This window comes from Oncorhynchus kisutch, linkage group LG4, assembly GCF_002021735.2.
Source record: "Oncorhynchus kisutch isolate 150728-3 linkage group LG4, Okis_V2, whole genome shotgun sequence".
Lineage (NCBI taxonomy): Eukaryota > Metazoa > Chordata > Actinopteri > Salmoniformes > Salmonidae > Oncorhynchus > Oncorhynchus kisutch.
In genome coordinates this window covers 23754838-23767307 of record NC_034177.2, presented here as the reverse complement: position 1 = coordinate 23767307, position 12470 = coordinate 23754838, and the positions used below count along the sequence as shown (strand labels likewise).

General features: G+C 41.9%; 1 protein-coding gene across 1 annotated transcript in view; it reads left to right on the top strand.

Moving 5' to 3' along the window:
• The first annotated feature begins 249 nt into the window (after positions 1-249).
• LOC109889265 (E3 ubiquitin-protein ligase znrf1) overlaps positions 250-12470 on the top strand; it is a 43833-nt gene continuing 31612 nt past the window's right edge. The window contains exon 1 of the mRNA XM_020480573.2: positions 250-1530. Within this exon, the coding sequence (XP_020336162.1) occupies positions 1146-1530 (385 nt within the window). The 5' untranslated portion in view covers positions 250-1145. The remainder of the gene's footprint in view (positions 1531-12470) is intronic.

Genomic DNA, 12470 nt, shown 5'->3' with positions numbered 1-12470 from the left:
GTTTATAAAGGGTTTGTCAATGGTTAATAGTGTTTATTGTTTTTTTAATTTATAGTTTAAAACCAGTAATAAACAGTTGTATGATAATTGAGTGATAAATTCATGCCAATAACCAGTAGGCCTATTTGGGGGAAATACCTTTAGGCTGCTAATTGTCATTTGTCAACAATCTCAATAATTCAGCATAAAAAAAATTATGAATGCTGTGCCATCTGCATGTTAACTTGGCTATGACAGCGCTACTAGCTCATATCAATCTCTGTCCTCTGCTCACACTGCGTTCGTCTGACTTGGTAGCCTGGGGCGAGCCAGACATGCGCCTTCATTGGATTTCTAAAAGATAAACAGACAATTAGGACAATATTTTAATAAATTCCTCGTGATTAAGAATATATGTAGACTACTGTATATTCCCTATTCACACGCGTTACATTGTTAATCCGAGTATGCGCACTGAACGCCTCCATTGTCTACCAGCAGCAAGGAGTGAGAGCGAGCGCGCGGATATGAGAGTGCAGGGGAGCGGCATACATTGACCCAAATCTCCGGGAACCGGAGAACAAGCGGACCCGGACACACGTATGTCGTTGGAAAGACCGACGGGCAGACTGACAGCAACAGTTGTCATGGATATGGTTATGATCAGCTGAACCAGTCTTCAAGACAAAAATAATAACATTAAAGGGGGGTAGCCTAGCCTACTGCAGGGAAGCGCGACTGTCGGAACCGTTGTTGCGCTTTGTGCTTGTCATCATCCCTGTTGTGATTTGGAGCAGGCTGTCCTGTCATTCGTTGTGAGGGGAAAACGTTTTGCGTTTTGCTTATCTTCATCAAAGGGAGTTGTTTTTCTGTCATTCATTTGACATCATCCTCCTATAAATGATCGTTTTTCTCTGTTGAGCTGAATCAAAACATTCGAGTCGCTCATGTTCCTGTCAGGGAAATGGGCTGTTGCGTCTGTTATACACAGCTGCTTTAGTCAGACTTGACAACCGGGATTTTTTAAAGCTGCCGTTTTGTCCCTGGCAAGAGGCGATCAAGTGCACTGCAGACAGGCGTGTCGGGGGCGATTCCAGTGACGGCTCTCGACTCTCTGCGGGAGCCCCGTTTCAACAGCCCCCACCCAATTGTATCGGGCGATTTGGATGGGGGGCAAGCAGAGTACGGCAGGGCGGCCCCGGGGTGCTTTTCACGGTGTCTCGGCGGATGACAGCGCAGTGGCACCCTCGGCCCACTTTGGGCACTACCGACCAAGTGGCACTATGGGGTTACGCAGCCGCTCAGTGAGTTCTGTGGCTGGGATGGGCATAGAACATAGTCCTACGGTGCCCTTTGGTTTTTATACCCCCAGAGGAACAGACTCGGACAGGGCTGGAGGGGGGTCTGGCACTAACGCCGCCCATGGTAACGGCTACCAGGAAACGGGCAGCGGGCATCACACGGATGGTATGCTCTATCTGGGCTCCCGAGGGTCGTTGGCAGACACCTTGCCCCTGCACATTGCACCCCGGTGGTTTAGCGCCCACAGTGGTAAGTATCAACACAGCCAACCATGGCTGGCTGCACACATCACAGTTATCAGGGCTTACAATGACATTAGGCCTTGATGTCATCAGCAAACTTCCCTGCCATCCATGGAACTTCATTAATGAATTAGTGTGTGTGTGTGTGTGTGTGTGTGTGTGTGTGTGTGTGTGTGTGTGTGTGTGTGTGTGTGTGTGTGTGTGTGTGTGTGTGTGTGTGTGTGTGTGTGTGTGCGCGCATGTGTGTGCATCAGGGCAGTTAATCAGGGGTTCATTGAGTGTCTGACCTTATGTATCTTATGTACACATAAGATGATGCACAGCTATCATCTGTCTCACTGACTGGGCTTGTCAGGGCCTGAGCTGCAGAATACTGACGACACTGGCTCAGGTCCCCAGGCACTCATTACCAAAGCCCAAACCAGCAACCCACAAGAGGGAATGTCAGGCATCAACGTCCAGACTGTTTGCCTTTTATTGCTAGGTGACCCTGCTGTTCCTTTTGATGACTGAGACGCTCCCATAACGGATAAGGCTATGGTCCTGCTTCAGGTACATAATTCAGCCCTGTTTTCAAGACATGGAGTCTCTCTCTGTCCTCTCTGTAAAATGGCTATTAATAGGGCTGATCACAGGTGCCTCCGTCAAGTGCCCTTGGGAAGTGGTTAGGGAGTGAGCGGGCGGGGGGTAGAAGGAAGACAGAGACACCAGATATTACATTTTACCAATTTCAAACTCTCCAGTCTGGTGTGGTCACACTCCTATCATAGTATGGATTTGAATTGATTGAAAGAACCATTAAAAATAAAAAAATTCTGGAAATTTCTTGGAGCCTTTCTCTTATCTCGGTGGAGCATTGGTCAGACATCTTGTTGCCTTCAACTGATTAGTCAAACTAAAAACAGTACTCACGGTCTGCAAAGCATGAAAGACTCTGGTGAGGTGCCACCATGGCAGGTAGACAGTAGACAGTTCTGCAGCATAATAAACAATGTAATTCATACTTTAAAACCCAAAGTCTGACACAAGGTCACATCAGAAATCCCCTATGACAATGGTATACATGCCGACACACACACACACACACACACACACACACACACACACACACACACACACACACACACACACACACACACACACACACACACACACACACACTTCTTAGGCTTGAAGCATTACAAATATTGCAGAGCCTTCTGATATTTACCAACTGGACTGTTTTGGCCTGCCATTTTCCATGCAGCCTCATTGATACTCCATTAATAATCTTAATTAATATTGTATGACTGATTAGTCTGATCCTGTCAGGAGCAAACAGTTTCACTGATCCAGTTCCTGATCAGAGTCCCGTCTACATTGTTACTTAGTAAATTGCTCACCTACTGTTGTTGTTATGCACTCTCAGATTAGAGACCCCTTAGCAATGGTCTGTGTAATCTCTCCTCCTGTGATAGACCCATGGTGCTCACTCACCCATCACAGAGCTAAGTAATCACTCACCGATTTGAGCAGAGCAGAGGCACTGACTGAACTCTCTTTGAGCAGAAGCCAATGTAATTGTTCTAAAATTAAAGCCATAAGCAATCATTCACTTGTGTACACCGCCATTTTAATTTAAATGTAAATAATGATGATAACACACATGAACACATACACACGCATGCTACTGTAGACACAGTGTTGTGGCTGGGTTTTAGTGGCAAGTCTTTTAAGAATGATGGGATGTGCTGAACTGAACGTCTGAAGATCTGTGCTGAACTGTCTGGCAGTGGAATTCAACAATATAGGTCATTCTCAATTTATTTATGTTTTCCCTTCCCCTCATACACACTCTTTCTCTACCTCTGTCTCTCTCTCTCTTCTCCCAATGTCTCAGCACAGTAAACACAGACTCCGAGACACACACACACACACACTCTACACTGGATGGCTAAGTGAGGAGTTTCTGTTGCTGCGTCTGTGACAACCACGTTTCTTGTCACTGCTATTTTCAAGATGAACACTTGCTTGCTCCGTACCACCCTCACAATATCCTCACACACTTGTTTCATCAAGACGCAGAGGACGAGGGAGGGAGAGAGGGAAGAAGGGAGATAGGGAGAGATGGAGGAAAGGAGGGAGAGAGGGAAGAGAGAGAGAAGGAGAGAGAGGCTTGACATGTTCCTCTGACAGACTTCCTGTCACCAGTGTTTCACAGCCAGTCTATTGTTGAGTGACAGCCGACAGACCTTTCTAATAAAAGGATGCCACAAGTGCAAACAACTGGCCAATTAAAAGGACAGGGGGCGAGGGCAAAGGCAGTGGCAACCGTTGCCATGGTGCAGGGACTAAATCCTGTCACTATACAGCAGAGACTTTCTAAAGATAAACCTTTGACTTCAGTAGCAGGGGGCATTAGCCTCTGTCAATCAAAAAGGCAGATGATGCCACTGAATAGCAAGCATCACACTGATCACAGGATGCTTTCTATGTCATTAAGCATCACAAACCTAAATCACATCGTTTCCCAGTGCTTCCCGTCACAGCAAAGCAGTCTCATTCACTGTGTAATGATACCCTAGTCTCTCCCACACAATACACCCCAATGCCATTACACACCTCCCTCCAACCCACACTCTACCCCACATTTCACCTGTATCTAAGGCCACATTACCTCCTGCAATCAAGGAGTTTAGTGAGGAACACAACAATAGGTCAGTATGTCTCTCTCACAGCTCCCTCCTCCCCATCTCCCTCTCAGTCTTTACCTTTCTCATTCAGCTGTTTCCATGGAAACTGCTGTTCCTTCCGGTAAGGTAAAGAGTTGTCTGAGTTGCGATTGAGTTGGATGTGATGTAATCAAATGGCTACAGTCCATGTATGGGCATAATATCCTGTATTCTGGACTAAACAGGTCTCTAGACATGCTGACACACTCCAGCATTTAGTATCATCATTAGAGGGACAACCAGCCCAGACACGTGGAAAGAAGATGCACACAGGCATACACTAACAAACAAGGTCACTCATTTAATAAGCTTATCCATGTTGTCTAGTCTAATGACCTGTGATAGACAGTAAACAAGTGATGTCCTTGACATGACAGAAAGAGGGCATGAAACAGCAAGGTGTTTATTCTTCTGAGAGACAGGCTTTCTAGACAGCAGGGAATTACAGGGAGCTAGCTAGCTGTCACACTGCTTGCCTGCCATTTGATTAGAGCAGGAGCTAGAGGCAGCCACAGACCTCCCAGTACCTTTAATGGTGATTTCTCTCCTCTGAATGCATCCCAAATGGCACCCTATTCCCCATATAGTACACTGCTTTTGACCGGATGGATGGGTTGGACTTGCCGAGAGATGAGTTCAGATTGGGCTGCCATGTAGCATGCTTCGGTCTATAACATGAGCTGCTCAGTATGTGTAGATAATACTTTCTCCTGCAGCTTTTTTGAAAGATATCAATAAAAACTGCAAAAGTGTTACTACAGTGCTCTCAACATTTCTGCCCTGAATTTGTGTTGTTATCACGGAAGAACTTGCCTGAGTTTTGAAATAAGTGGAATGCCCGGTGTAAGCAGAATATGATAGCAAAGGAGAAAATTATAGCGTTTGATTGCTTTCGGAGGGAGTCGAAAATCTCCGGACTAAGGCCAACCATGGCATCTGTGACAGAGAGGGAGAAGCTTACATGCATATGAGTAAGAGTCTAGCTAGCTACATTTTCAGATATTACACGTTTCTAAGTTTGTCAGATAGTCATTTTCATTGCAAGTTAAAGCATACTGTTAGCTAGCTAGCTAACGTTAGCTGGCTGGCTCCCAAGCTAACATTACGTGCATGATCTCTTTAGTAATATTATTTGTATTTCAGAAAGCCATTTGCATTGCTAGTTATAGCCTAATGTTGGCTAGCTAGCTAACATTGAACCTAGTTGGTTAGCTTTAGCTACCTGCAGATTCATGCGTGGTGGCTAGCTATGATAATCGGTTTGTATTACTAGTAGTATGGGTTGGGATTAGGGCTGTGGCAGTCATGACATTTTGCATCCACGCATAGCCTACAAGCCAATGATGCAGACCTTTAGAACATCTATATTTGAAAAGGTCTAATAAATCCATGTAATATAGCCTACCCCAATCACAATGAATTCATGTAATATAGCCTACACCATCACAATGAATCCATGTAATATAGCCTACACCATCACAATGAATCCATGTAATATAGCCTACACCATCACAATGAATCCATGTAATATAGCCTACACCATCACAATGAATCCATGTAATATAGCCTACACCATCACAATGAATCCATGTAATATAGCCTACACCATCACAATGAATCCATGTAATATAGCCTACACCATCACAATGAATCCATGTAATATAGCCTACACCATCACAATAAATCCATGTAATATAGCCTACACCGTCACAATAAATCCATGTAATATAGCCTACACCTTCACAATAAATCCATGTAATATAGCCTACACCATCACAATGAATCCATGATTTATTTTAGACAGGTCTAAAGAAACATGATATGAAGCAAATGTAGTCTATTTCAGAAGAACAGAATAGCATACTCTGAGTTGTCCTTACGTTAGGTCCTGATCTGGCTATGCCATATGGCTGTGGGCTACGCTAGTTAATTTAGCGGACAAGATTTGCTTAGAATTCCGTGGCATTATTTGTATATTATTTTATAGTATAAAGAATACAGTTGAATATAACTGAATAAAATTAAAAGGATATTTTCTACAAATGATTTGAGGGAGTGAACACATGTGGCTAGTCTGTGTTGAACGGTTAACAAAGAAACAGGTCCACCTATGTGCTTAATTTAAAGTTATTTATCTAACTTTAGTTGTGATAAAACGGCTGAATCCCCTTTGTGTGGTCGTAATGCCCCCCAAAAAATCCATGCCTTTTGCGGCCAGTGGCCATTGTGCCCTTGGGTTAAATATAATAATTATGATTCCCTTCTCCCGGCTGCATGCCGAAGCGCCTCTCACTCACATGTCTACAAGTGAAGACGAATACATCAGGGACGCAACTGCGCACGTCCTTATCCAATTCCGAGGCGCATATTGAAGATATTGGATGAACTATCCACATTTACTTTTCGTCAGCCGACAAGATGAGTAGGCCTAAAGAACTGCAAAAGTGCTAGCCTATGTCAATCTACTATCCTCCATAGCACAAAGGTGGACCTATTCTATTCTGTGTGAGAAATAAATATTCCAAACATAGTCTGGGACAGTTGTGGGATGCGATAGATCCCAAATTAATAAAACCACTAGCATAAAAAAAAACTGTTTTAAGCAATGAGCCTGATGCAACAGATGAGAGTATTTAGCTTAAAACGTGATAAACTATTTGGCTATTTCTTCATATTATAAGTGCAGCAAAGTGCACACGGCAGTAGGCTATAAGCGTTAACGCCATTCTGAAAAGTGACCACAAATGTGATTACGCATGTAATGCTTTTATTATAAAGGTGCATTTTTATGGTGAAAATGATCTTCCCCAAATTTGAAACTCACATGCTGCTTATGTATGCCATTTGGGCGCTATACCCGTTGTAAAGCAGATTATTAAGCTTCATTTTAAGAAGTTATATGTCCACTTTAGTTGTGATACAACCTTATCAAAACATATTGGCCTATGGGCTAAGCTACATGAGGTGATTTGAAGTCGAGAAAAAAAGCATGCCGTGTTTCTTACCTTAAATTGCTAATATATCATTCACAAGCTAATATTTTCACTCATCACACTATTCCATATACTAAATAATATATGTGTGAAATTAGTTTTGATTTAGAATGGTCCATTATCATGCACCTGTCTCAAAAACGGGCAGTGGAAAAATGTATGTAATATGTGCACTTAAATAGCGAATTGAGGACACTTTTCCCATGGTTCATTTGCATGCCAGCCAGGTAGGCTATACTCCTGTTGTAAATAGAAGCAATGTGGTTAATATTAGCAAAGTTGATAAATAAATATAGTATGCCTAGCCTATAGAAAGATGATGGGATCCTCCTCTTTTTAATAGAGGCCATCACTCTGTTTTCTCATGCAATTGCATAGCCTATAGATATTTGATTATGTTGTCACAGCAGCATCAGAGCTTGGAGAAGCCCAATTACTGTGACTAAACGGTCACGTGGAATTTGACTGCCATCATGACTCGTGACCGCTGGTGTGGCGGTAATACGGTCACCATAACAGCCCTAGTTGGGATTATTGCCGTGTCCAAAACAAATGGGATCTCTGAATTTAGAAATCACCGACTTCTGATTTCAGTGCGTTCAAGACAACTGGGTACTCGGAAAAATCTCTTTGAACGGTCATCCAACTTTGAATTCTAACTCAGGAACTCAGGCCTCTTTCTAGAGTTCTTACTTTCCGACCTAAAGATCACTGACGTCATGATTTGACCTTGTATTTTTCCAAGTTTCCAGATGTTTTGAAAGCACCATTATGTTAATTATTTAGCTAGCTAGCTACATGTCTGAACAAAAGACTCCACTTCGCCAGATGTTGACATGCCCCATCAAGTTAGCAAGGTGTATCTGGGGATGATTATGGTAATCTATTGTATTTCATAAACATGTGTACATGTCTTGAAAATAGTGACCCATCCACTTAGCTAGATGTGGCTGGGGGTGGTTATAGCTTTTATTTCTAATGACCCAGTGTGTCTGAGTAATAATCACCTAATAATTCTATAATATTTAGACAATATTTATCTGGACACTTTCTATTTTTGATGATGCTACTAGGCAAATATGCAGGTAACCATTTCACTGTATTGTTTACACATTCTGTGTCCTGTGCATGTGACAAACTTAGATTTTTATTTGATATAGTGTGTGTTTACCAGAGACGGAAATGTGAAGAACAACATGACCTACACCAAAGTCAGATTAGGATATACTGTAGGTCAAGGACTACATAAAGTGTGTTTTTGCTACCACTTACACCACTTTTAGTCTTGAAATCTTTGGTTGTTTTCTACACTACCTTACTCACTCTGTTCAGCACATGACTTCACATGTGAAAGAGATGGTTGGGGCTAAGGCTTAAAAGGGTGTGAACGATGCTGAATGGGTGTAGACAAAGAGCTCCACTACGTGTACCAAAACATTCAAGGGCCATTTTTTCAAAAGTGGGGTTGCAAGTTTATCAACTTTCAAAGCAGAATTACTATCCCATTGTTCCTCAACTGCAGTGTATGATATTTAGGACCGAATCGAGCCGGTTTGTCACAAATTGATACCAATGAGCTAAGTGAGTGATGTTAAAATATGTATCTGAATATTGATATTGGGACTTTGAAATCCAATGATCTGCCCCTGAGGGCGTCTTCTTAATGTGAAGACTCCCTATAGATGTTTATGTTTATGGAAGGCTTAAGAGAACATGTGGGTAGGCATCCATGGATTTTAAACCCACTGAAACCGACTCCTTTGATCTAATACATGTTATTTTTTTATATTCTAATCTATATCAACCATCACATATTATATATCATTTATGCAGAATGCTTCAGGATATAACACGGAATTCCATTAAACTAGAGATGCATGGTTCATGTAGCGTACAGATTCATGATTGCTATAAAGTCAATTCAAGCTCAAGACAGAAGCAGCACATTTGTCTAAATGAATTGCTACAATGAATGAAAATGGTATGTTGGCTTGGAAGCAGAGGATGAGTCATGATGAAGGTCTTTGGAAACATCTGGAAACTAAGGACTAAAAGTTAGTACTTCATTCATTCGAAACTAGGAAACTATATCATTGCATTTCCTTCCTTGTTTTCCAGTTGAAGTTTCAGTCCCAGGTTCATCTGGCTAACATTTTTCCTTGAATGAGAAGAGAGATTCACAGTTTTGGCCTATGGAGTAAATGAGTTGAATTAATTGTAATTACGCAGTGGTGTTTGTGCCACATGAGTGAACGATTATGTCAGATGCATGACCTTGCCTTACTATCCATTGCCTTACTATCGATTGACTTACCACCTGGATTCGATCTTATGTAGTAACATTTACATTTCTGTTTTTTACACTGGATAAAAGTAGAGATGCAGAGCTACACAATTGTATATCATTCAAATTGTATTTTAGGAAACAATGGGAAAGTAATTCTGCTTTGAAAGTTGATAAATTTGTAAACTCACCTTTGAGAAAACCGTCTTTCAATATTTTGGTAGTACTATTGGAGAGCCCTTTGTCTACACCCATTCAGCATTGTTCACGCCCTCTTAAGCCTTAGCCCCCACTCATCTCCAACCATTCTGTTCTAACTTGCCAGCTACTTCCAGATATCTAAGAGAGAGAGAGAGAGAGAGAACAGCTCACTGAACATTACTCGCCCTATCGCTCTGTCAAGCACCCAAGCTAACTGGCTAACATTGGCTAGCTACTTCCAGACACATAATGAGAGAACAAATCACTCAATTGTATGACACTTTGTTGCTGACGTTTACTGACACCGTTCATATTCAACGGGGTTTTGAGCATTCAAAAATGCATCAGTTATTCTGCGCTCTGGCACACTAAAACGAGAGTCTATTGTTAAGAAATGTAGCTAGATAGCTAGCTAGGTAAACAATTAATCCCAAAGCATGACATAACATTAGTTTGTGAACCAGCCAGCTAACATTAGAGTGGAGTCTTTTGTTAAGACATGTAGCTAGCTAGCTAAACAATGAACCATAATCACAACTCATGATGTTACTACCCTCATGAATCTGCAGGTAGCTAACCAACCAGGTTCTATGGCTTTAACTAGTCAAACAAATGTGTCTGAGATACGAATAATAAGATCATACACATAACGTTAGCTAGCGACACAGCCAGCTAACGTTAGCTAGCTAACAGTACACTTGAAATGAAACCACTTTCTGTCAAAATTAGAAACGTGTAATATCTGAAAATCATACCAATATACATCATGGTTGGACGTGTCTCCTGTCTGATGCCATGCATCGTTGCCCTTAGTTTGACGATGTAATCCAGACTGGTGATTTCTCCATCTCCTTAGCTATCATACTCGAATTTCACTGATTTCAAAACTCGGTCCTCCAGAAAGTAGAGAGCAGGCACATAACCTTAGCTAGCAAGCTAGCCAGCTAACGTTAGCTAGCTAACAGTACACTTTAACTTGACATTAGGTTTATACAGTTTTACTATGCAATACTTTTTTTAAAGCCACGTTCCACATGATTATCTAAACATACTGACCAGCTCCAATAGACAGACACATGCTACATGGCAGACCAATCCAAACGAATCTCTCGGCATGTCCAGCCCACTCATTATCTCAGCCAATCTTGGCTAGCGGGAAGATTGCTCTCTTTTTCTGTGGCTAAACCAACTAGGCTCGTAAGTTAACAATTTTATTCATATTTACAGATGGCATACATGTTTTATATTAAGGCACATGAAAGTTCACATGTTCAAGAAGGCATTTCTGCCCAAAAACGAATTTAGCTAAAAAAATATATATATTTTTTACGTTCAAACAGCTCTCCTGTGAAGTCGTGACTTGCGGAATACGCGTAGTTTCCTGAATCGGGTTCACATTTGAAGAAAAGTGAAAAAACGTCTAAATCTACAGTGAGACTGTGATAGCTTGTTGTATTGATTCAGTCTAAGTGTAGACAACATTGGTGGGTATGGGGAGGGTAATGTTCACAATTTACCCTCAAATCACAGTCATTTACATTTTAAGCACTTCTGAAGAAGGGTAAATGCTGTTTAACATCGCCTAAAAGAGGATATGGCTTTCCCTCTCTACTCATGTCTAACACATGGAGAGGAGTGGGAATATACTGAGAGGGTAATGATCCTAAGGAAGGAAGCTATCATAATGCTGGTGGCCAGTCATGGACATTTTATGAGCTTCCGAGACACAAGTATTTTTGTAAGGATTTTAATTCTTAATCATTGACCATGGGGAATGGGGCAGGACTACAGAGGTATCATAAAAAATGCACGGAGTAAAGATTGAGTCAGTTGGCTTGGGTTGAGAAATGTGTCAGCTTTGTGGAGAGGTGCCATGGGACACTTTAACAGAGCGCAGTGTGATGGCTCTATTTCACTTCTGTAGAAACAGAGCATGTCCACTCCATAGTTACTAGGCCTATACCAATGGCTTGATATCTATACAGTGTGACAACTATACTGTACATTGTTCAGGGTAAGTAAACAGTGGCTGTACTATTACTTAGTAGGGTATAATGAATCTGATGTGATGGTTAGTTTCAGGTTGGGACATTGTATTGTGTTGATATTTGTGCTCTCTCTGCCAGTATGAAGTATGTCTTGTTAGTGGTTTGATGAAGGGCCAGCTCTGTGTTCATGAAACACACTGTGTTCACTGTAGGGGATATCTTTGTTTGCGTATGTTTTCATGCAGTCTTGTGATTTACTTTAATGGTCCCTATTTAACCTCACAGTTTCCTACAATACAATTAATCCCCCATGACTTACTGTAAACTTTAGTTGTTACAAGCAACGAGTGGTATTTCTCAGTTACAGTATGTTCTCAGAGACTGATTTCTTTTAAGTGCTGCCAGTGGATGGATGAGCACACACACAAAAAGAGGTCCACAGTATCGTCATGTGAACTCTGAACATTTCTTTGATCATTGAAATGGTCATAGAGCTGTTGCCATATACTGTCTGCATTGCCATTTACAGATAGGGCCTCTTTGGCCTCTTGCCTTCTGGGAGGTGATCCATGGACTGTCTCTGTCCATCACATCCAACCATCTCTCATAGAAAGTCCTCACTCTACCTTTCTCCTGCACCTCTATTGTTTCTCAAATGTCTTCCATTCCTCTCTCTGTCTGTCCCTAAGTGGGGGCTGAAAATAGCAGCCAGGGGAAATGTGGGTCAGCTGTCATGGGGGAGGTGGGGCTTCGGTTTACTGACTGACTAG